Genomic DNA, 20760 nt, shown 5'->3' on the forward strand with positions numbered 1-20760 from the left:
TGGTGTGCATAGCCCAAACCATCACGGATGCCAATCTTCCATCGATGGACGCCATTTACATGGCTCGCTGCCACAGAAAGGCTGCCAACATCGTTAAAGACCCATTGCACCCTAGTAATAACCACTTCCATCAGGCAGAAGATACACAAGCCTGAACAGATGCATGAGCAGGTTCAGGAATAGCTTCTTCCTGGCTGTTATCAGACTATTGAATGGACTCTAGCCTCAAATAATGTATCCTACAATGTAACCTGTATAACATTAAATCCTTTTGATCTGTACATCCTTTACTTGCTGTGATCTGCCTGTACTGCTCATAAACAAAGCTTTTCACTGTATTTCAGTATATGTGACAATATGTCAATCAATGACCCTGGTTGAGGGAATGCTGCATGCATTGTTAGATGTGTTGCCTCATGGATGAGATGTTGATCAGAGGCCCTATGTGTTTCCTTGTTTAAAATTTAGGAGTCTCCCATTTAAGAGAGAGGAGTCTTTTTTTTCCCCCCACTTTGAGAGTCATTAATCTGTGGAATTCTCTTCCTGGGAGAGAGTAGAGACTGGGATATTGAATAGATTCAAAGTTTGTTGGTTAGATTTTAAATTGGCAAAGGAAGTCAAGCATTGGCAAAGGGGGAGGGTGTTGTGCAGACAGGAAAACAGAGTTGAGACCTCAAACTGATGAATCATGATTGTACTGAATGGTGGAGCAGGCTCAATGGACCAAATGGCCTAGTTCTGGTCCGAGTTCATGTCGACTTATGTTCTTTCAGATGGATGTAACAGATCAGGTGTCATTATTCAAGTATGGTAAGGGGAAATCTCCTGGTGTCATGTCCATTGTTCATTCTGCATTCAAACAGATTTTTGGTTCTTTATTTCACTAATGTTTGCAGGACTTTGCCATGTGTAAATCCAGTTGCTGTATGAGCTTGCACAGCAGTGGTACTTCAAAATGAATTAACTGATTGAAGTGCTTTTGGAAGTCCAGAGGTAATTAAAGACATTAAAATAAGAACAAGTTAAATCTCACTACCAAAGAAAATGCCACACCAATCAGGAAAATCCAAAATTTGCTACCTAACGTGTATCAGATGATTGATTTAGGAATCAATCAAGAGTCTACCACAGTGCCAGTATCTCAGGCAAATACAAAGACAAAAATATCTGAAGTACCATTCCTGATGACTCTTCAGTGATCCTATTAATAAATGTTTGAGGGGACCAGATGAGGAGTGGATTAAGTTTGCCAGACAGTTTCCCACACTGGGAAAAAAACTAATCAGCATTAATTGCCAGGGCTCAAACAGAAGAATGAGTAAACTACCCATAAGATCACACCTCGCAAGAGTTAAGAAACAAAAAGTTGGCAATATGGATAAATCCTGTGGAAGACTGAGATGAATCTAGGGGCGCACGGTGGCTCAGTGGTTAGCACTGCTGCCTCACAGCACCAGGGACCTAAGTTCGATTCCACCCTCGGGCAACTGTCTGTGTGGAGTTTGCACATTCTCCCTGTGTCTGTGTGGGTTTCCTCCCACAGTCCAAAGATGTGCAGGTTAGGTGGATTAGCCATGCTAAATTGCCCATAGTGTTCAGGGATGTGTAGGTTAGGTGCGTTATAGGGGATGGGTCTGGGTAGAATGCACTGAGGGTCAGTGTGGACTTGTTGGGCCAAAAGGCCTGTTTCCACACTGTAGGGATTCTATGATGAATGACCCTCTATTCTCTGGGGTTAAGAAGAATGAAAGATAATTGTGTTGAAATATTGAAAATTCTTAAGCAGCATGACAAACTGAGAGCACAGAAATGGTTTGGCTGGAGAACACAGAAATTTCTCACTCAGAGGGTTATGAATTACTGGCATTCTCTCCAGCTCAATTATTTAGTCGATGGGTATGTTGAAGACTGAGAGTGGTAGATTGTTAGACACAAATAATATTGAAATTTGAGGAAACTGGAATCAATGTAGAAGCAGTCATGACTTTATTGAATAGCTGAACAGGCTTGAGGCATGCTATGATCTACACTTGCTTCGCTTTCTTAAGTTCTTGTGACAGTGTACAGATTGCATTTTAGAAAATGCAATCTACCAGGTGCTTTTCATAATGTCTTGACCTCAGGCAATGTTCTCCATGTGTTTTCACCTAATAATATATTATACAATAGTTGCTCAGTGGTTCAGAGTGTTTCAGATTCAAATTAGATAAATGTTACAAATACAAAATGATTTTCTGAATATTACAACTTAAAGATGGAATCAATAGCTTTCACACTAGAGGATATATTTTTCCATCTGGCCCTCACAATTTTTGTGTAGAAGACAGCTGCTTGGATGCCTGAAGTAAATTCACTACTGAAGGAAACAATCTGTGCAGAGTCCTGAGAATAATTACACGCAGTTTAACTGTCACTGAAGAAGGGTGGATCACGTTTGCAATAAACATCTGGAAAAAGTCATCTATTCTCATAATCAAACTTTCACAACTTGATCTCTACCTTTATTTGCACACTGTCTTTGATAAATAAGATTAAAATCTAAGTCTAATGATTATTCAAAAACTGGGAAGAGTATTCATTGAAGTTGCACAATGACTCTGTTGAGAGTTGTTTGGAAGGAAATCCACTTCATGTTGATTTTGGATCTCCTTAAAGATCTACTTACAGATGTACTGTATATCATTACTATTTGCTTCAGGATTTAAATAAAAGCTGGACCCATTCTTCTTGGGTCACTTTGTTCCGATGTTTTATACTTCATTTAGCCAGAGAAATATTATTCATCACAGTAGGGGTGCGTGTCTGTTTGCATGCATGGTGCTATTAACCAGAGCCTCTCTATTCCAGGGGTACCACCTTCCAGCGGCACTGGCTTTCTCTCAATGAACTCAATACACTTGCAAATAAGCCATGGACTGGGAAAAATCCCAGCGCTCAACACCCAAGTAGAGATATGAATGCATTGCTCAAGGACTGATGTGGGCCACTGATACCAGGACTGGAGAAAAGTGGAATCTATACGACGGAATGGTGTCTACCTGGACCATGCTGGGTCTGGTGTTTTTGCCAAATGCATTAGTAGGGAAGTAGAGAGATTTTAAACTAAATGGTGAGGGGCAAGGGATCAACTCTGGGGAGATATGATAAGTTCATATCATCCCACAACCCTGTTTCTGTAATGACAATCAGACCACACTTATTCACTTCTGTCTGCACTCTGAGTTTATTGGTTTATTTCAACTGCTACAGAAATTTCGATACAGACCCAATAGCCTTTTTTTTAAAACTCTCTTTGTAAATCCCCACTTTATCTGTTGATTGACTCTTAGATTTGTAATCTCTATCCCTCTCTGTAAGGGTCTGTAATTTTCCATATTAATACCTTCCTCTTTGGTGGCCTTGACTCTATGCTTGAGATTTATCATCTTCCCAAACTTGATCCCTTGTCCCCACAATTTGGTTTAAAATCCTCTCTACTTCTCTAAATATGCGGCCAACCCCTGCACGTTCTGATAGAGACAGTCCCATTGACACAGATCCTACTATCTCCAGTACTGCTGCCACTGCCTCACAAACTGAACTCACTTCTCCCAAACCAGTCCTTGTGCCATGCATGCATCTCTCCACATTGATTTGCCCTATGCCAATTTATACATGGTTCACAAGGTGATAATGCAAAGAGTATGATCTTTGAGGTTGTGCTTCATAATTTGGCAACAAGTCCTTCATATTGACTACACACTATACTCCGCCCTTCTACCACTACATTCCTTCATATTTTCCTCCCTTGAGGAAATCATAGTGTCATTGTTATTTCAGTTATAAAGCTGACAGCCCTCACTCTCAGCCAGACAAGCTGGAAGAACCTCAAACATGACGGATAACTGCAAAGGCTAAGGTTCTTGCGTTCTTGCCCTCTAGGTCCCCTTACCTGCACCACACTCTCCTGTCCTTTAACACTGATCAAATGCAGTCACCAACAGAAAGGGGTGTAAAATTATTACTTTGTATAAAAACTCCAGGTAATTATCCCTATCCCTGATGCGTTTCAGTACATGTACTTCTACCTCCAGCTTATAAGCTCCAGGAGGAAGCTGCTCGAATTTCAAATACTTGTCGCAAATGTTATTTTCTATTATTCTTACTGCCAGTCATTATTTTGTGTGGAACCTTAAAAATAGAATAGACCTTAGTCTCTCAGCAGATAAAGTCATAGAGTCATAGAGTAATACAGTACGGAAACGGGTCCTTTGGTCTAAAATGGTCCACGCTGACGATGGTGCCAACTCAGCTAGTTCCAACTGCCCGCATTTGGTCCACAAACCCTTCCCATCCACGTACCTATCCAAATGTTTTTTAAATGTTGCTATTGTACCTTCCTCAACCACTTTCTCTGGCAGTCCATTCCATATACACACCACTCTCTGTGTAAAGAAGTTACCCCTCAGGACCTTCTTAAATCTTTCCCCTCTCACCTTAAACTTATGCCCTCCAGGTTTCAATTCCCCATCCCTGGGAAAAACATTATATGCATTCATCCTATGTATGTCCCTCATGATTTCACACCTCAATAACGTCACCCCTCATTCTCCTACGTTCCAAGGAATAAAGTCCTATCCTGGCCAACCTCTCCCTATAACTCAGGCCTACGAGTCCTGGCAATATCCTCGTAAATGCTCTTTGCACACTTCCCGGTTTAACTATGTCTTTCCTGTAACAGGTGACTAAAACTGTACACAATACTCCAATTGTGGCCTCACCAATGACTTATACAACTGTAACATAACGTCCCAAATCCTATTCTCAATGCCTCATCCGATGAAGGCCAACATGCTAAATGCCTTCTTCACCACCCTGTCCACCTGTAACACCATTTTCAATGAACTATGTATTTGTACTCCTAGGTCCCTCTGTTCCGCAACACTCCTCAGGACCTTACCATTTACTGCATAAGTCCTACCTTGGTTTGACTTCCCAAAGCGCAACACCTCACACTTATCTGTATTGAATTGCATTTGCCAATTCTCAGTCCACTTCTCCATCTGATCAAGATCCTTCTGTAATTTTTGATAACCTTCCTCACTATCAACGACACCTATTAATTTTGTAATTTCCACTATCATGCCTTGTACATTCACATCCAGAATATTTATATAAATAACAAATAACAAAGCTCCCAGTGGGAGTGTGTTACACCACTAGTAACACGCCTCCAGCCCGAGAAACAACCTTCAGTCCTCTGCTTCCTACCATCGAGCCAACTTTGAACCCAATTAGTTAGCTCTCCCTGGACCCCAAGCAGCCTAACCTTCATGACTAGCCTGCCATGCGGAACCTTGTCAAAGGCCTAACTGAAGTTCATATAGACAACATTCAATGTCCTATCCTCATCTATCATCTTAGAACTCTCCAAATAACAGCTTTGTCTCCTGTATAAGACCACAAATTAATTCTTGAGGCTGAAAGTGTTTAGGTAAAGCAAAAGCAACAGCACACCTTTTTCTCCTCCTGCCCACAACTCCCTTACACTCTCAACTTGGGCACTCTATTGTAAATTGCACTGAAGAATTAAGTAGCACTAAACTGGCCAGTTTTATATGCTCCCAAAACAAAAGGCCACACTGACTCACTTAAATGAAGACTCAGCTTCAACAAGTTTTTAATTAAACAGCTTTCACTGGAAGCATTGATAAAATCTACTTAAATCTGGCGACTATAAAATAAAAACTTAGATTTGATTACCAATCAAATACACACACTCAGTACTAGTATATGATAATGTGATGGTATGCAGTGGTAATGTCATTAGACTAGTAATCCAGAACTCCAGGATGATTTCTGGTGATATGGGTTTGAATTCTGCCAATGGTAGATGGTGAAATTTAAATTCAATACAAGCCTAGAATAAAAATCTTTCTTAATAGTGACCATGTTGACTGTCACATAAACCCATCTGATTCACTAATGTCCTTTTTGGTAGGAAGTCTGCCATCCTTACCTGATCTGGCTCACATGTGACTTCAGACCCATAGCACTGTGGGTGACTCTTAACTGTACTCTGTACAATAACGAATGGCCAATAAATGATATTATAGTCAGCGATGCCCACTTCCTGTGACCCAATAAAAATGGTCAACAAGGGTGAGTTTTTGGCCTCCATTCTGAGGTTTGAGATCTTAGCCATGGCAGCAGAACAAGTGGATCCAGTGCTCATTGGTTAGAATCATCCAGACTTCACTCACAGACGTAACTGCTGGGTGGCCAGTGCAGGGAAAATGTTGCTGTAATTCGGACATAATGCGCAGATCAGCTACTAACATTTTCATTCTCATTCTTTCCTTTTTCAATCCATTAGATTAGAACAGGAGCAGGCCATTCAGTGCATTGAGCCTGCTCTGCCATTCAATCTAATCACGGCTGGTCAAACACTTCAATGTCTTTAATCCACACCAACCCCATAACTCTATACACGAGTGATAATTAGAAATTTACCAATATCTACCTTAGACACACTCAAAGGCTAAGCTTCCATAGCCCTCTTATGGAAGAGGTAGAGAATTCCAAGGTTCACAACCCTCTGAGTAAAAGATTTCTCATCTTGGATCAAAGAGACAGCCCCTTTATTTTTAAATTGTGCCTCCGGTTCTAGACTACCTTACCTGAATCTATTCCTTTAAGTAAGTTTCAATGACATTCTTCAAAATTCTAGAGAATACAGGCCCAGTTTGCCCAACTTCTGTTCACAGAACTGTCTCACCATCCCAGGAACAAGTCTGGCGAAGCTTCATGCACCCTCTCTACGGCAATATCTTTCCTGAGATAAGGAGACCAAAACTGCATTTGAATCAATATGTGAATTTGGGCAGAAGGGAAAAGAAGTGTTTTAAGGAAGAACAAATACATAATACTGGAGAAACTCAGCAAGTCCTGCAGCACCTACGCAGAGAGAAACAGAGTCAACATTCGAGTCCGGTACTTCCCTCCTTCAATTTCGAAGTGCAGATGCTTAACTGCACTGAGACCAATAGCAGCATGATGTCACAAGTGTAGGGAAAGCAGCTGATTGGTGAGTGGCTTGGAGAGGAACTTGCAGCTGGTGGTGATCCCACGTATCTGATGCCTTTGACCTTTTAGATGGTCATGGTCATGGGTTCGGAAGGTGCTATCTAAGGATTTTTGGTGAATTTCTGCAGTGCATCTTGTGGATAGTACATGCTGCTGCTACTGAGTGTTGATGGTGGAGGGAGTGGATGCTTGAGGACGTGGCGCCAATCAAGCAGGCTGTGTTGTCCTGGCTGGTTGTCAAGCTTCTTGAGATCTGTCAGATCTGCACCCATCCAGGCAAGGGGGGAGTATTCTATCACACTCCTGACCTGTGCCTTGTGGTATGTGGGCAGGCTTTGGGCAGTCACAAGGTGAGTTACTCACTGCAGTATTCCTAGCTTCTGGTATGTTTTTAGTGTCACAGCACTTCTTTGTCTAGTGCAGTTTAGCTCTGGTCAGTGGTAACCCCCAGGATGTTGACAGTGGGGGATTCAGCATGGTAACACCCTTGAATATCAAGTGACTGTGGTTAAATTGCCTCTTATTGGAGATGGTCATTACTTGGCATTTGTGCACCACAAATCTTTCTTGGCATTTTTCACAGCAGATGGAAGGGAATGTGGAATAATGTGTGGTTATCCACTTTGGTAGGAGAAACAGATGTGTAGAGTATTTCTTAAATGGTAAGTTGGAAAGTGTGGATGTACAAAGCGATTTGGGTGTCCTTGTCAATAAGTTACTGAAGACTAACATACAGGTGCAACAAGCTAGTACGAAGGTGAATGGAATATTAGCCTTTATTGCAAGAAGATGAGGACAGGAGTAGTGAAATCTTCCTTCAATTGTATGCCTGCATCAACAATTTTAACATCATTAAGTTTTTTTTCCCTTTGTGTCATCGTGGACCGTCTCAGTTCTTTCATGAAGGTTACAGGAAATGATTGCTTCCCTGAAGGATATTTTTCAAGACAGCAGTTATCTGAACCAGCAGGATTTATCCCTCTGAGAGACCAAATGCCATTTAGAACCAGCAGCACAATTCTGTATACGAATGCTAGTACTGATCCTGGGATCCCTAAATTGAACTTTGACAATTGCTTATAGATTTTGTTAAAGCCCATGATATACTTTTCTGTGGAATAACCATCGCTCTTTAGAGATATGTCAAAATGTGACCGCGTAGACATTTCGCAGACTAACATTTTAAAAAAATTTAATCTAAGAACTCTAATAGAAAGTCCAAATCTTTATTACATTCCAAACAGAAAATACTTCAGCTCTGGTTTTAATTTTACTAAGAAAGGGTAAAGCAAGGGTTTTGATTTCCCTTTGGTAGAGTCATAACCAGCGTCCAGAAACACACTACATTCATCCATTCCGATATGGTACAGACTCTGAGAATAATGGAAGGTTATCATACCATGACAATTTATACTTGCTTTCTGCCTTTATTTTGATTACTAGAATTGTAACTCTCTGCCTGTTTTTTTTTTATCTTCCAATCTTCACCTTTAGAGTGAATCTTTCTCAGTCGCCATTTTCTAACCTAGAAAGCTAGCTGATCAGAGATATAACTGGAGCTAATCTTCACACACTTTTATATGACACATTATTTAAGTGGTGGCTAAACTTCTCGAAACAATTATTGTAAATAGAACTAACAATCACATGAAAGAAGTGCATTGAATTCTAAGAATCAGCAGGGGTAAGTTCAGAAAATATGTCCAACTAACTTGGAGTTTTTTTAAAAAGACGTAATGGAAAGGATTGGAAAAGGCATGGCTGCTCATGTGTTGCACATGAACTTCAAGAAGGTGTTTGATAAAATGCCATACAACAGACTTGTAAGGAAAGTTATAGGTCATGGAATTAAGGGGACAGTAGCAATTTAGATTAAAAAATTGCCAAGGGATTGGAAACAGAGAAAAATAGTTAATCGTTAATTTCCAGGCTAGAAAGAGGATGCTGGTGGAGCTCCCCATTGGGAACTTGGCTTTTCCTAATAATTAAATGATATAATTAAATGATCTAGATCTTGGTGTGCAGGAGACAATCTCAATATTTGTACTTCTGAAGGACACTGACAACTTGGTGGGAGTGGGCAGATAGGTAATAAATCAAGTTCAATGTAGAAAAATGTGGGATGATACACTTTGGTACAAACAGCATGAGATAGTAGTATAAAATAAAGGGTATAAAAGAATATGTAAATCCTCAAATTCCTTTGAAGCCACTGTCCTGAGAAAACTAAAGGTTTTATTAGTGTAAAGAAAGGGTGACATTTTAGGTCAGACAATGCATGTGAGGTATGAGAAACAAGATGCGGGAGAAACTTGGCATCACCACCAGCAATAACCAAGTGTCCCCTGGTACCACAATTGAAAGCAGTACCAACCACAGAAAATCCATCGTCAACTTATCTGACCACACCCTTCAACCGGACAAGATCGAAGTTCTCAGTTGAGGACTCAATTTCTGCCCCACCAACAATATGAACCACACTGGTCTCGCAGCTGACACAGAGGAATTCATCAGACGAATGAGACTCCAGGAATTCTTCCAAGATGTCAGCAGTGAGCACAATGAGACAACCAATGAACTGGATCAGTCGACAGAGAGATACATGGGGGAGCGGGCAAAGGAGTCGTCGAATTGGACCCCTCTGGAAGGTCGCTCTCCGGGGCTTGACTGGTATGCACAAGCAATCAGAGAATGTGTCAATGCCAGATTCATCAGCCACACTCACAATGCAGCGTAAAACATTACCCAGGCACGATGCAACGCTATCCGTGCTCTCAAGACCAATCGCAACACTGTCATCAAACCAGCAGACAGAGGAGCCATCGTCGTACAGAATAGAATGGACTACCACAAGGAAGTGTACCAACAGCAGAACAACCAGGAACACTATCTGCCAATCCAACCAAAGAACACCCTTGTCAACCAAACAGACTGGTCAAGACTTTTGATCCAATCCTTCAGAGTACCCTATACCCACTCATCCAGCGTACAGGACTTCTGCTGCCTCTCAAAGATACACAAAGCCAACACACCTGGACATCCCATTGTATCAGGCAATGGGGCCCTATGTGAGAACCTCTCTGGCTACGTCGAGGGCACCTTGAAACCCATTCTACAGGGAACCCCTCAGCTTCTCTGCGACACCACAGATTTCTTACAGAAACTCAGCACCCATGGAGCAGTTGAAGCAGCAACATTCCTTGTCATAATGGATATTTTGGCACTCTGCACCAGCATCCCCCACGACAGTGGCATCGCCGCAACTGCTTCAGTACTCAGTACCACCAACTGCAAATTTCCAGATGCCATCCGCTTCATCCTCGACCACGTCTTCACCTTCGACAACCTCACTCTACCATAAGCCCACAGATAACCTCATGATGCTGCATTTCTCTAGCTTCCATGCTAAACATATTAAAACAGCCATCCCCTAAGGACAAGCCCTACGCATACGCAAGATCTGTTTGGATGAGGAGGAATGAGACACACACTTGAAGGTGTTGAAGGATGCCCTCGTAGGAACAGGATACAACGCTCAACTCATCGATTGCCAGTTCCAACATGCCACAGTGAAAAGCCACAATGACCTCCTTAGAAGACAGACATGAGGTACGTCCGATAGGGTACCCTTCGTCATCCAGTAGTGGAGAAACTACGCCATGTTCTTTGCAGCCTTCAACACATTACCAATGAGGATGAGCACCTCACCAAGTTCATCCCTACTCCTCCACTTCTCACCTTCGAACAACCACCAAACCTTAAACAGACCGTTGTTCGCAGCAAAGTATCTAGCCTTCAGGACAACATCGATCACAACACCACACAACCCTGTCATGTCAACCTCTGCAAGACATGTCAGATCATCGACATGGACACTACCATCACATGTCGGAACACTACTCACACGTACACGGCAGACACTCATATGACTCAGCCAATGTTGTCGATCTCATACACTGCAGGTAAGGATGCCCCGAGCATGGTATATTGGCGAAACCAAGCAGACGCTACAACAACGGATGAATGGACACCATGCAACAATTGCCAGACAGGAATGTTCCCTCCCAGTGGGGGATCACTTCAGCGGTCAAGGACATTCGGGCTCAGATCTTTGGGTAAATGTCCTCCAAGGCCGACTTCGGGGTACACAACAACGTAGAGTTGCCGAGCAGAGGCTGGTAGCCAAGTTCGGTCCCCATGAGGACGGCCTCAACCAGGACCTTGGGTTCATGTCACACCACAGGTGACCCCACCACACTATACACTTTCTCTCACACACAGATCCTCTCTCATATAAAAACCAAAAGAACTGCGGATGCTGTAAATCAGGAACTAAAACAAAGTTGCTGGAAAAGGCCTTCTGAGGAAGGGTCACCGGACCCGAAACAGTAACTCTTTTTTCCTTCACAGATGTTGCCAGACCTGCTATGCTTTTCCAGCAACTTTGTTTTTGTTTCTCTCTCTTATACACAGTCACTCAAGCGCGCGCACGGCACACACACTCTCTCTCTCTCTCTCCTCCCCCCCCTCACCCACGCATACAGTCCCTCACACATATGTGGACAGGGTGGTTAAGAAGGCATTTAGAATGCTGGCCTTCATTGCTCAGACCTTTGAGTATAGAAGTTGGTATGTCATTTGACATTATACAGGACGTTGATCAGGATTCTTCTGGAGTACCGTATCCAGTCTGGTCCCCCTGTTATAGGATGGATATTATCAAGCTGGAGATGGTTCAGAAAAGATTTACCAGGATGTTGCCAGGAATAGAGGGTTTGAGATATAAGGAGAGGCTGGATAGGCTGGGACTTTTTTCATTGGAGCATAGGAAGTTGAGGGGTGATCTTAAAGAAGTTTATAAAATCATGAGAGTATAGATAAGGAGGATGGTAGATACCTTTTTCCTAGGGTGGGGGATTTCAAGCCAAGGGGACGTATTTATAAGGTGAGAGCAGAAAGATTTTAAAAAAAAGACATGAGGGGCAACTTTTTTTTTAACACAGTGGTTTGTGTGTGGAATGAACTTCCAGAGGAAGTGGTGAATGTGGGTACTGTCACAAAGTTTAAAAGACATTTGGATAAGTACATGAATAAGAAATGTTTGGAGGGATATGGGCCAAGCACAGGCAGGTGGGACTAGTTTAATTTGGATTATGGTCAGCATGGACTGTTTGGACAGAAGGGTCTTTTTTCATGCTGTATGACTCTACACCTCAATACGTGCACGCGCACACACATGCACACATGAATCTATGGGGTGAATTTGTATTTGCAGATACATTCTATTTTTTAGAAAAGCACATAATTTATAGACAGTCAGTCAACATAGCATTTTTCCTCCTTTAGAAATAAAACCGGCCTGACAGCCAAACCAAATACAAAGAAGGTGAAGAAGAGATGTGATAGAAGTTTTCAAAATCACAAGGGGTCTGGACAGAGTAGATAGGGAGAAATTGTTCTAGTTTGTAAAAAGATTGAAAATCAGAAGTCACAGTTTTAAGGTGCTTTACAAGCGAGAGGGGAGGGGAAAAAACATTTTTCACACAGTGAATAGTCGGGGAATGGACTACACTGGCCAGACGTGTGGAGGAGGCAGGTTCAATGGAGGCAGTCTAGAGAGCATGTGATAACTGTGCGAAAAGAAACAATGATTAGGGTAAGGGGGAAAAGGCAAGAGAATGGAATGAAATCAAAATGTTCAAGGAGCCAGAGCAGACACTGATTACTGTTAATAATTTTAAACTGCTATATATTGGATAAAAAAAAGCTCTACAGCCCTACAGTAATGGACTGAATGACCTTCTCCTGCACTGTAACAATTATGTGATATTACAAGTGTACACCCTCCAAACTTAAAAATCAGAGTTTAATCCGACTAATTATAAAGGTCTTAACCAAATGCTCACCACCTACATACAATTAAAAATAAGTAACAAAGATTTCAAACTAGGCAACTCAAATCACGCTTAACTTCATCTATGGGAATAAATCAAAGAAATGCGGATTCTGAAGATCTGAAACACAAACAGAAATTGCTGGAGAAACTCAGGAAGTCTGGCAGCATCTGTGGACTGAAAGCAGAGTTATTGTTTTGAGTCCAGCATCCAGTTCTGAAGAAGGGTCACTGGACTTCAAACATTAGCTCTGCTGTCTGTCCACAGGTGCTACCAGACCTGGTGAGTTTATCCAGCAATTTCTGTTTTTGTCATCTGTGGAAACTATTCAAGATAGAAGACCACAACAGTATGAATAGGGGGGTTAAATTATACGAATTAAGGCTGTAGGGGCTCTCTTTATATCCAATATACAGTTACTTAAAAGAATTAACAGCAGTCATTTCTAATAGCATTTTAATGTTAGGCTACATTGGAGTTATGAATCAGCACATATACTTAAAAATGTTTCACAATATAATGAAAGCAATATTTTTAACCTCTTTAGAAATAATAATAGTGTTCTGACTAAAATCTGGTCCGATCTTAAAGGCATAATATTTTCACTGAAATAGAGGAAAGCTCCCACTTTCTTTGAAGGCAGACATCTGATTTTTTTTGTCTCGAGTGCACCAGTGGAATTATCTTTCAGTTATAATATTCTCATCAGCTGTGTTAGAATTTCATGAAGAAAATCTTCACCCTAGTCATTAACATTCAGCTCAATTGTTATATGAGCAGTGCTAAGACAACAGTGGAGATGCAAAGAGACTCGGGGGAACTGAATGAAGATCATAATGGTCAAGTAGAAAAAAAATCCAATAGGCTAATAAAATCTTTGCTTTCATAACCAGAGATTTTGAATATAAAGGGGAAGAAGTTTGCACAAGCTCTATAAAGACCTGACTAAAGCACATCTGGTGCACTGTACAATTCTGTGCATCCCACTTGAAGGAAAACATATTGAGCCTGGGTGAAGGGCAGCACAGGTTCACCAAAATGTTATCAGGCCTCCAGGGTTAAATTATTACAAAAGATAAAAAATGAAGTAGACCATGCTTGTATTTGCTGGAATAGGAGGATGATGTAATTGAACCTTTTTTTGGGAGTCTGAAAGCAATTTAGAGGTTGACAGAAACATATTTTGCTACAAGCGGTGGAGTCTAGTACAAAGGGACATAACCTTAAATGAGGGGTAGCCAGTTCAGCAAGGGAATTAGCAAATACTTGTTCACACAAAGTGTGGCAGAAATGTGGAACCTGCACCCACAAAAAATCAGTAGATGCAAGCTGAATAAATAGCGTTAAATTTCACACAGATATAATTTTCCTAGCCAAGCTCATTGAGGATAATGGAGCCAAAGTAAGCAAGTGGAATTTGGATGCTGATCAGTCATGATCACCATTCTTGTGGCCCCTCTGGTACCCAAAGCTGTAAAACTGTTTGCCTGACAACAAATACATGACAAGCAGAAATTTCCCTGGGACTAGCTGGGTAGTTCTTTCAGAAGCCAGTAAAGACATGACGGGTTGAATGACCTCCTTCCGTAGTGTAAAATTCTATGAATCTATTCCACTATTGAAAAGTTAGAAAGGAGGAAGCAATGTCTCTGGTATCTGCGACAAACTCCATTTCTTGCCTCCGACTCCATCCCTCTACCTGCCAATACTCGACAGATCAACCAAATTGCTTGTATTCTTGGTATCACTTTGAACCTGAAATGAGTTCCAAATTACAAACATACAGCATCGCTAAGACTGCTTATTTGTGCATCTATAACAATGTTCAACTCTGTCATTGCCTCAGGTCATCTGCTGCTGAAACCATCTTCCTTGCTTTTTGTTATTTTTAGACTTGACTATTCCTGGTCAAGCTTGTACATTCAACCGTCTGTAAAACTTGGGTGTTGATCCAAAATTTGGCTGCTCAAGATCTGATTTTTTAAAAAATTCTTGTTTGCCACCATGTTTGCTGACCTACGCTGGGTCCAGGATCAGCAAATCTTTAATTTTAAAATTCTTCATTTCAAATTATTCCATGGCCTTGCTTACTATCTCTTTAACTCCGTCAGCCCTAAAACAACCCTCAGAGATCTGTGCTCCTCTACCTCCTAAATATCCCTGATGCAACTGGCCTGCCATTAGCAGCCATTTCTTCAGCTGCCATGGCCCTAAAGCTCTGGAGATGCCTCCCTAAATCTCTCCATCTCCCTTTCCTCCTTTGAGGAAAACCTCATTCTTAAAACCTATAACCCAGATCAAGTCTGACTCAATAACCTGCTACATGGCTCGGTGCTTTTTTTCCTATGTTAACACTCCTGTGAAGCATCTCAACGTATTTTAAAGGTGAGATATAATTGCAATTTGTTATCAACAATGTAAAGCTAAAGGAGCTGTCCTTCCTATATACAATAATGTCAGGCAGAATGCAGCTCTCTCTAGTTTGTCCCAATAATGGGCTATAGTCCAGTCCCAAAAACCACCCGAGTGTATCATTGAGATATGACCTCCATTTCTCACACCAACTGTTGCAGCCTTGGTGAGATTATCTACGTCCAATGATGGGTAATTTTACGCCGTAGACCCCCTGGCACGAGGAGTTAGATTGGAATGGTCCAAAATTATTGCACATAAACCCCTACAACCAGTAGCTAAAGTAGATCTTGACTGTATGGAACAGCGCTGGACAGGAACCAAGAGATAAAAGTAAATTTGTAATGCACAATGCCTCAAATTTATATCTGATAACAAGCAAAAACTTGCAATTATATAGCAACTTTAATATAAAAAAATGTCACATGGTGCTTGACAACAAGCAAAGGAAAATTGTGTGTCCATGTTAGGAGACAGCCAATAGTGTTAACAGCTGGGGTTTAAGCAAAAACCTTAAATGAGAGAAGGGAAGTGGACAGGTTGAGAAGATCAGTAATAATTTATAAATTAATTCATTTTAACAACACTCCATGTTCAGGCAGCAATTACAAGGTTACTAACCATAACTGACAATCAAATTGCTTGGTTCTCACAGTGTTGCCAGACTGTTGGGTTGGGGCAACGAGATGGAAGAGGAGAGACATGGGGAATAGAGACATGGGGAATAGAGACAGGAAGAGCAATGGAAACAAGAGGGAGGTCAAGAGATTTTTAAAAAAACAAGCATGAAATGGAAGTAAAAAACCACAGGGAGAGCCATGAAAAGACGATGGACAGGAAGAGAAAGGGTAAGGGGACACAAATAGAGTGTGCACAGAAAAGCTGAAAGGGGAGTGTAGGTAGAAGAAAAAAATGAAAACAAAATGGAAAAAAGGTGCATGAGAGAAGGAAGACAAAGGGAAGGCATGTGAAAGAAAATACTTCAACAGGAAAGAGTATGTGAACAAAAATCAGAAGGAGAATCTAATCAACAGGAAAAGAGGAAGAGCGAAAAATAATGCAGAAGAGAAAAAGAGTGGAGGGAAATGGAAATGGACAGACACTGTTTCAAATGGCAGGAAGTGCATTATACTCAACTTCTTCTTAATTCCTAAAGGTAAATAGAGAGATTTGCATTTTACCTCTCAGTCATTTCCAGTCACTAAAATGTATATTTTAGAAGAGGCAACGGCCTAGTAGTATTATCGCTAGACTATTAATCTAGAGACCCAGGTAATGATCTGCGGACCTAGGTTCGAGTCTCATCATGGCAGACGGGGGAATCTGAATTCAATAAAAATCTAGAATTAAAAGTCTAATGATAACCACAAATACGTTGTCAATTGTCGGAAAAACCCATCTGGTTCACTAATGTCCTTTAGGGAAGGAAATTTGCCATGCTGCCCTGGTCTGGCCTACATGTGACTCCAGACCCACAGCCCTTTGAGAAAGAGAGATGGACAATGAATGCCTACTTCCCTTGAATGAATGAAAAAAATTCAAAACTGCTGCAATGTCATCATTTTGTGCAGTGCGAAGCAAACGCAGAACACTCCATGAGTGTGAAATGACATGATGGGTCATATTCAGCTGGTGCAATGTTGGGCAAAGGTATGCCTGCAATGATCTGACTTTTCAATAATTTGTCTTAAAATCATAAGACATTGGAGCAGATCTGATAATGCTCAACTCCATGATAGCCTTGAATATATTTAACATTCCAGCTTCAACAAACCTAGTGGTGCAGAATTCCACAGATCCACCACCCTCAAAGAAGAAATTACTCCTTATCTCAGTGACCCCATATTCTAGATTATATTCTCTGGTCCTACACTTTCCCACACAGGGAAACAACCTTTCCACATCTACCCTGTCTAGACCTCTAAGAATTTTAAATGGACCAATAAGATCGCCTCTCCTTCTATAGTCTAAAAAGTACAGGCCCAATCTGCTCAAGCTCTCTTCATAAGATATTCTCTCCATAGCTGGTAACACCCTAGTGAATAGTCTCTGGTCTGCCTCCAATGCCAGTATATCTTTCCTTAGACAAGGGCCCCACAACTGTTCACAGTATTCCAGCTGTGGTCTGACTACAGCTTGTATGGGTCTTCATGACTGAACTCACCTCAGACAGCATTTCATATTGACCACGTCTTCCCAGGGCTATTGTTAGAAGATCGTAGACAATGGAGGCACTCTGTAAACTAATAATGCGATCGTTGTTGTGTTCTGGGATCCGGCTAAGCACTGCATCCCTGTTAGCCTGGAAAAAATGACACAGTCAATTAAAACATCTAAATAACAAGGATATCTATTTATTGACTTTAGCTTCACCTTCAACACCATAATTCCAACAAAACTCATCTCCAAACTCAGAGACCGAGGATTCTGCCCTCCCATCTGCAACTGGATCCTTGACTTTTTTACTAACAGATCATAATCAGTGAGAACTGGCGAGAATACCACTCCCACAATAATCCTCAACACCAGTGTCATGGACCAGACTAAACCTCCTTCAAAATGTACTAAGAAGATAGTCTAGACCCCAACTTCTTATTTTTAAAGCCAAGCGTAAGGCTCTGGATGCTATTCAATTGGTCAAACTACCAAACTTGAAGCAAAACACACTTTATTCTTACCCTATAGTTACAATTCAAACAAATGAAAGAAGAATTGGAGTAAATTAACTCATTGGAAAACTTAACAGAATAATAGATTATTTAACTATTAAATATCAAATGTTCCAATATAGTAACATCTCATAAACATATATTTGGCAAAGCCAAATTCAGTGAAATAGATTGTGTCACATGCATTCTCCAGTCCAGGAAGAACGAACATCGAGAGAAAACTCAGAGAGAGAGAGAGAGAGAGAGAGGGAATTCAAACGTTTTGCTGAGGCCGGGCGGGGTATATAGCAGCTTCCAAACCCCACAGCTACTGAAAATTAAACTAAAATCCTGGTTCTGTGAGAGCTTAAACCCACTGCTTCATGCAGCTTCTATTCTTCTAACGTTTAAAAAAAACTCCAAGGCCTCACAAGATGTTCACTTTATTGGCTTGGAACAGACCACTCTGCACCTCTGTCACAACCTCCCTTCATTCTTAAAGAAAGGACTAAATACACTTCTTAAAGCCACAGTACTGCATTCTGTTCTATTACCCTGATGTACTTGTGTAATGTATGATTTGTCTGGTTACCATGCAAAACAATACTTTTCACTGTATTTTGGTACATGTAACAATAATAAATTAAAATGACCACACACAACAGAAGTGTTACTTTATTTTATGCACTGAAGTGTAATGAGGGCAGTAGGGAGAAGTGACAGGAGGATTCTGGGAGAAGATGGCTTGCTAACCACAATTACAAAGTGAATCGCGAAGGCCTGGTGTCAAAGAATAGTGAAGCCCCAATCATTACTGTACTGTAATGTTTCCCTTCCTCCTTGAACCAAAAAAACAAAGAGAGAAGGGCTTTTAGAATCCCTACAGTGCAAACAGACCATTCAGTCCAAGCCCACACTGACCCTCTGGATGGCCTTGCACCCAGACTCACCATCCCCCCCCAACCCTCTGCCTGTAACCCTGCATTTCCCATGGCTAATCCACCTAACCTACACATCCCCAGATGCTGTGGGCAATTTAGTATGGCCAATCCGTCTAACCTGCTCATCTTTGGACATTGTTATGGCTTAGAACACAAGAGTCTCAGCAGCGTGCATCATCTTAACCTGTAAAGATGGCAGACTCTGGGAAAGCTTGTAACGTGAGATTAGATTTAGATTTTATTGTCATGTGTATACTCAAGTACAGAAGTACAGTGAAAAATGTCTTGTGTCGCCACACATGGCATCATCTTAGGTACAAAGGATGCCTGGTACAAAAAACTCAGGTACAAAGTAGTAGGAGGAACAGAGTTAAAACATTAAGCCTTACCTTCGTAGAATAAGTAAAAAACAAAAATGTAAAAGTCCTTCTTAATATAAACTGGAAAAATAAAGGAATAAAGCTAAAAGTTCAACAGTTTTTGATGAGTGCTTGCTGAGGTTGCAATCTCCTCCGCTAAGCTCACTCTCCGGGAGACCTCAGCTGCCTGTTGTCGATGCTGCCGCAGATGCCAGGGGACCTCCTTCACCACTTACTCTTCCCACCTTAGGCTGTGATGCCATCGTTGTTGCTGCTGCTGCCTTTGAAGCTGCACCTCCCCAATCTCCTCCAGTGCCTTTAAACATGCCCGGGCAGAACCCGCTCACACGCCAAGCTGAGACAACGCCATGAGCCACCAAGAGACCATGCTGAGACTTAGCACCTCGCTGGGTCCACGCCAGGAAGAAACATCATGAACAGAAGAGGAAAAAAAAGTGGGGGAGCATTTGGGAACTAGTGACCGCAATACAATAAGATTCAATATTAAGTTGGAAAAGGATAAAAATCAGTGAAGGATTCAGATCCCAGACTGGAAAAAGGAAGATTTTAGGAGTCTAAAAGTTGACCTGGAACAGGTTGACCGGAAATCCATTTTGGTGGTTGAAACAGTGGATGAAAAATGAGAGACCTTCAAAAGAGAAATGAATAGGGTGCAAGTCTACGTACCCATGAAAAATGAATACGGGATATCAGAAGTTACAGTACCCTGCACCCTGGATGACTAAAGGATATTGATGAGAAAGTATCGTAAAAGGAGATAAATGATGCAAAGAGTAGAATAAGGAAGGCTAAGAGGAAGCATGAAGAAAGGATGGCAGGTTGTGCTAAAACACATAGAATCACAGAATCCCTATAGTGTGGGGATGAGGCCATTGCATTCTACACCTAACCTCTGAAGAGCATCCACCGAGACCTAACCTCCTCGCCCCCACCCTATCCCTGTAACCCCACATTTACCATAGCTAATTCACTTGGCCTGAACATCCCTGGACAATTTATAACGATCAATCCACCTAAGCTGCATATTTTTGGATGATGGGAGGAAACTGGAATCTTTTGATCTCGGCTCAATACTACACCAGATGCTCCTTTCACTTAGTGAACCACCAGTTTGCCCTCAAAAGATTAATGGCGGCTGAGTTCATTGAAAACAAAGAAAATGCATTGCATCACCTTTCTGTGAATAAATAGCCGGAAACAAGACAACCTTGAGCAGGCAAAGTGAAACAGCATGCAGCTTGAGAAAGTGTTTTCTAAACAATTTGTTTGGGAGAAATACCTCAGTATTTCATAACAGATCAGGATAATTACAAAGAACTGGTCTAGTCATCTTCCAGGAAGGGACCGCTGATGACTTTAGGGCCTCATTTACATCCAGTACTGCAATGCTTTGGAGAGCATTCAGTAATAAGGAGGTAAC

At 41.4% G+C, this 20760-nt stretch overlaps 1 protein-coding gene across 1 annotated transcript in view; it reads right to left on the bottom strand.

The window, feature by feature from the left end:
* The window catches only part of ttc7b (tetratricopeptide repeat domain 7B), a 301097-nt gene that overhangs the window by 187272 nt on the left and 93065 nt on the right, over positions 1-20760 (bottom strand). Inside the window, exon 6 of the mRNA XM_048599973.1 lies at positions 17536-17673. Within this exon, the coding sequence (XP_048455930.1) occupies positions 17536-17673 (138 nt within the window). The remainder of the gene's footprint in view (positions 1-17535; positions 17674-20760) is intronic.

The sequence above is a fragment of the Rhincodon typus genome, chromosome 8 (genome assembly GCF_021869965.1).
Source record: "Rhincodon typus isolate 14 chromosome 8, sRhiTyp1.1, whole genome shotgun sequence".
NCBI lineage: Eukaryota > Metazoa > Chordata > Chondrichthyes > Orectolobiformes > Rhincodontidae > Rhincodon > Rhincodon typus.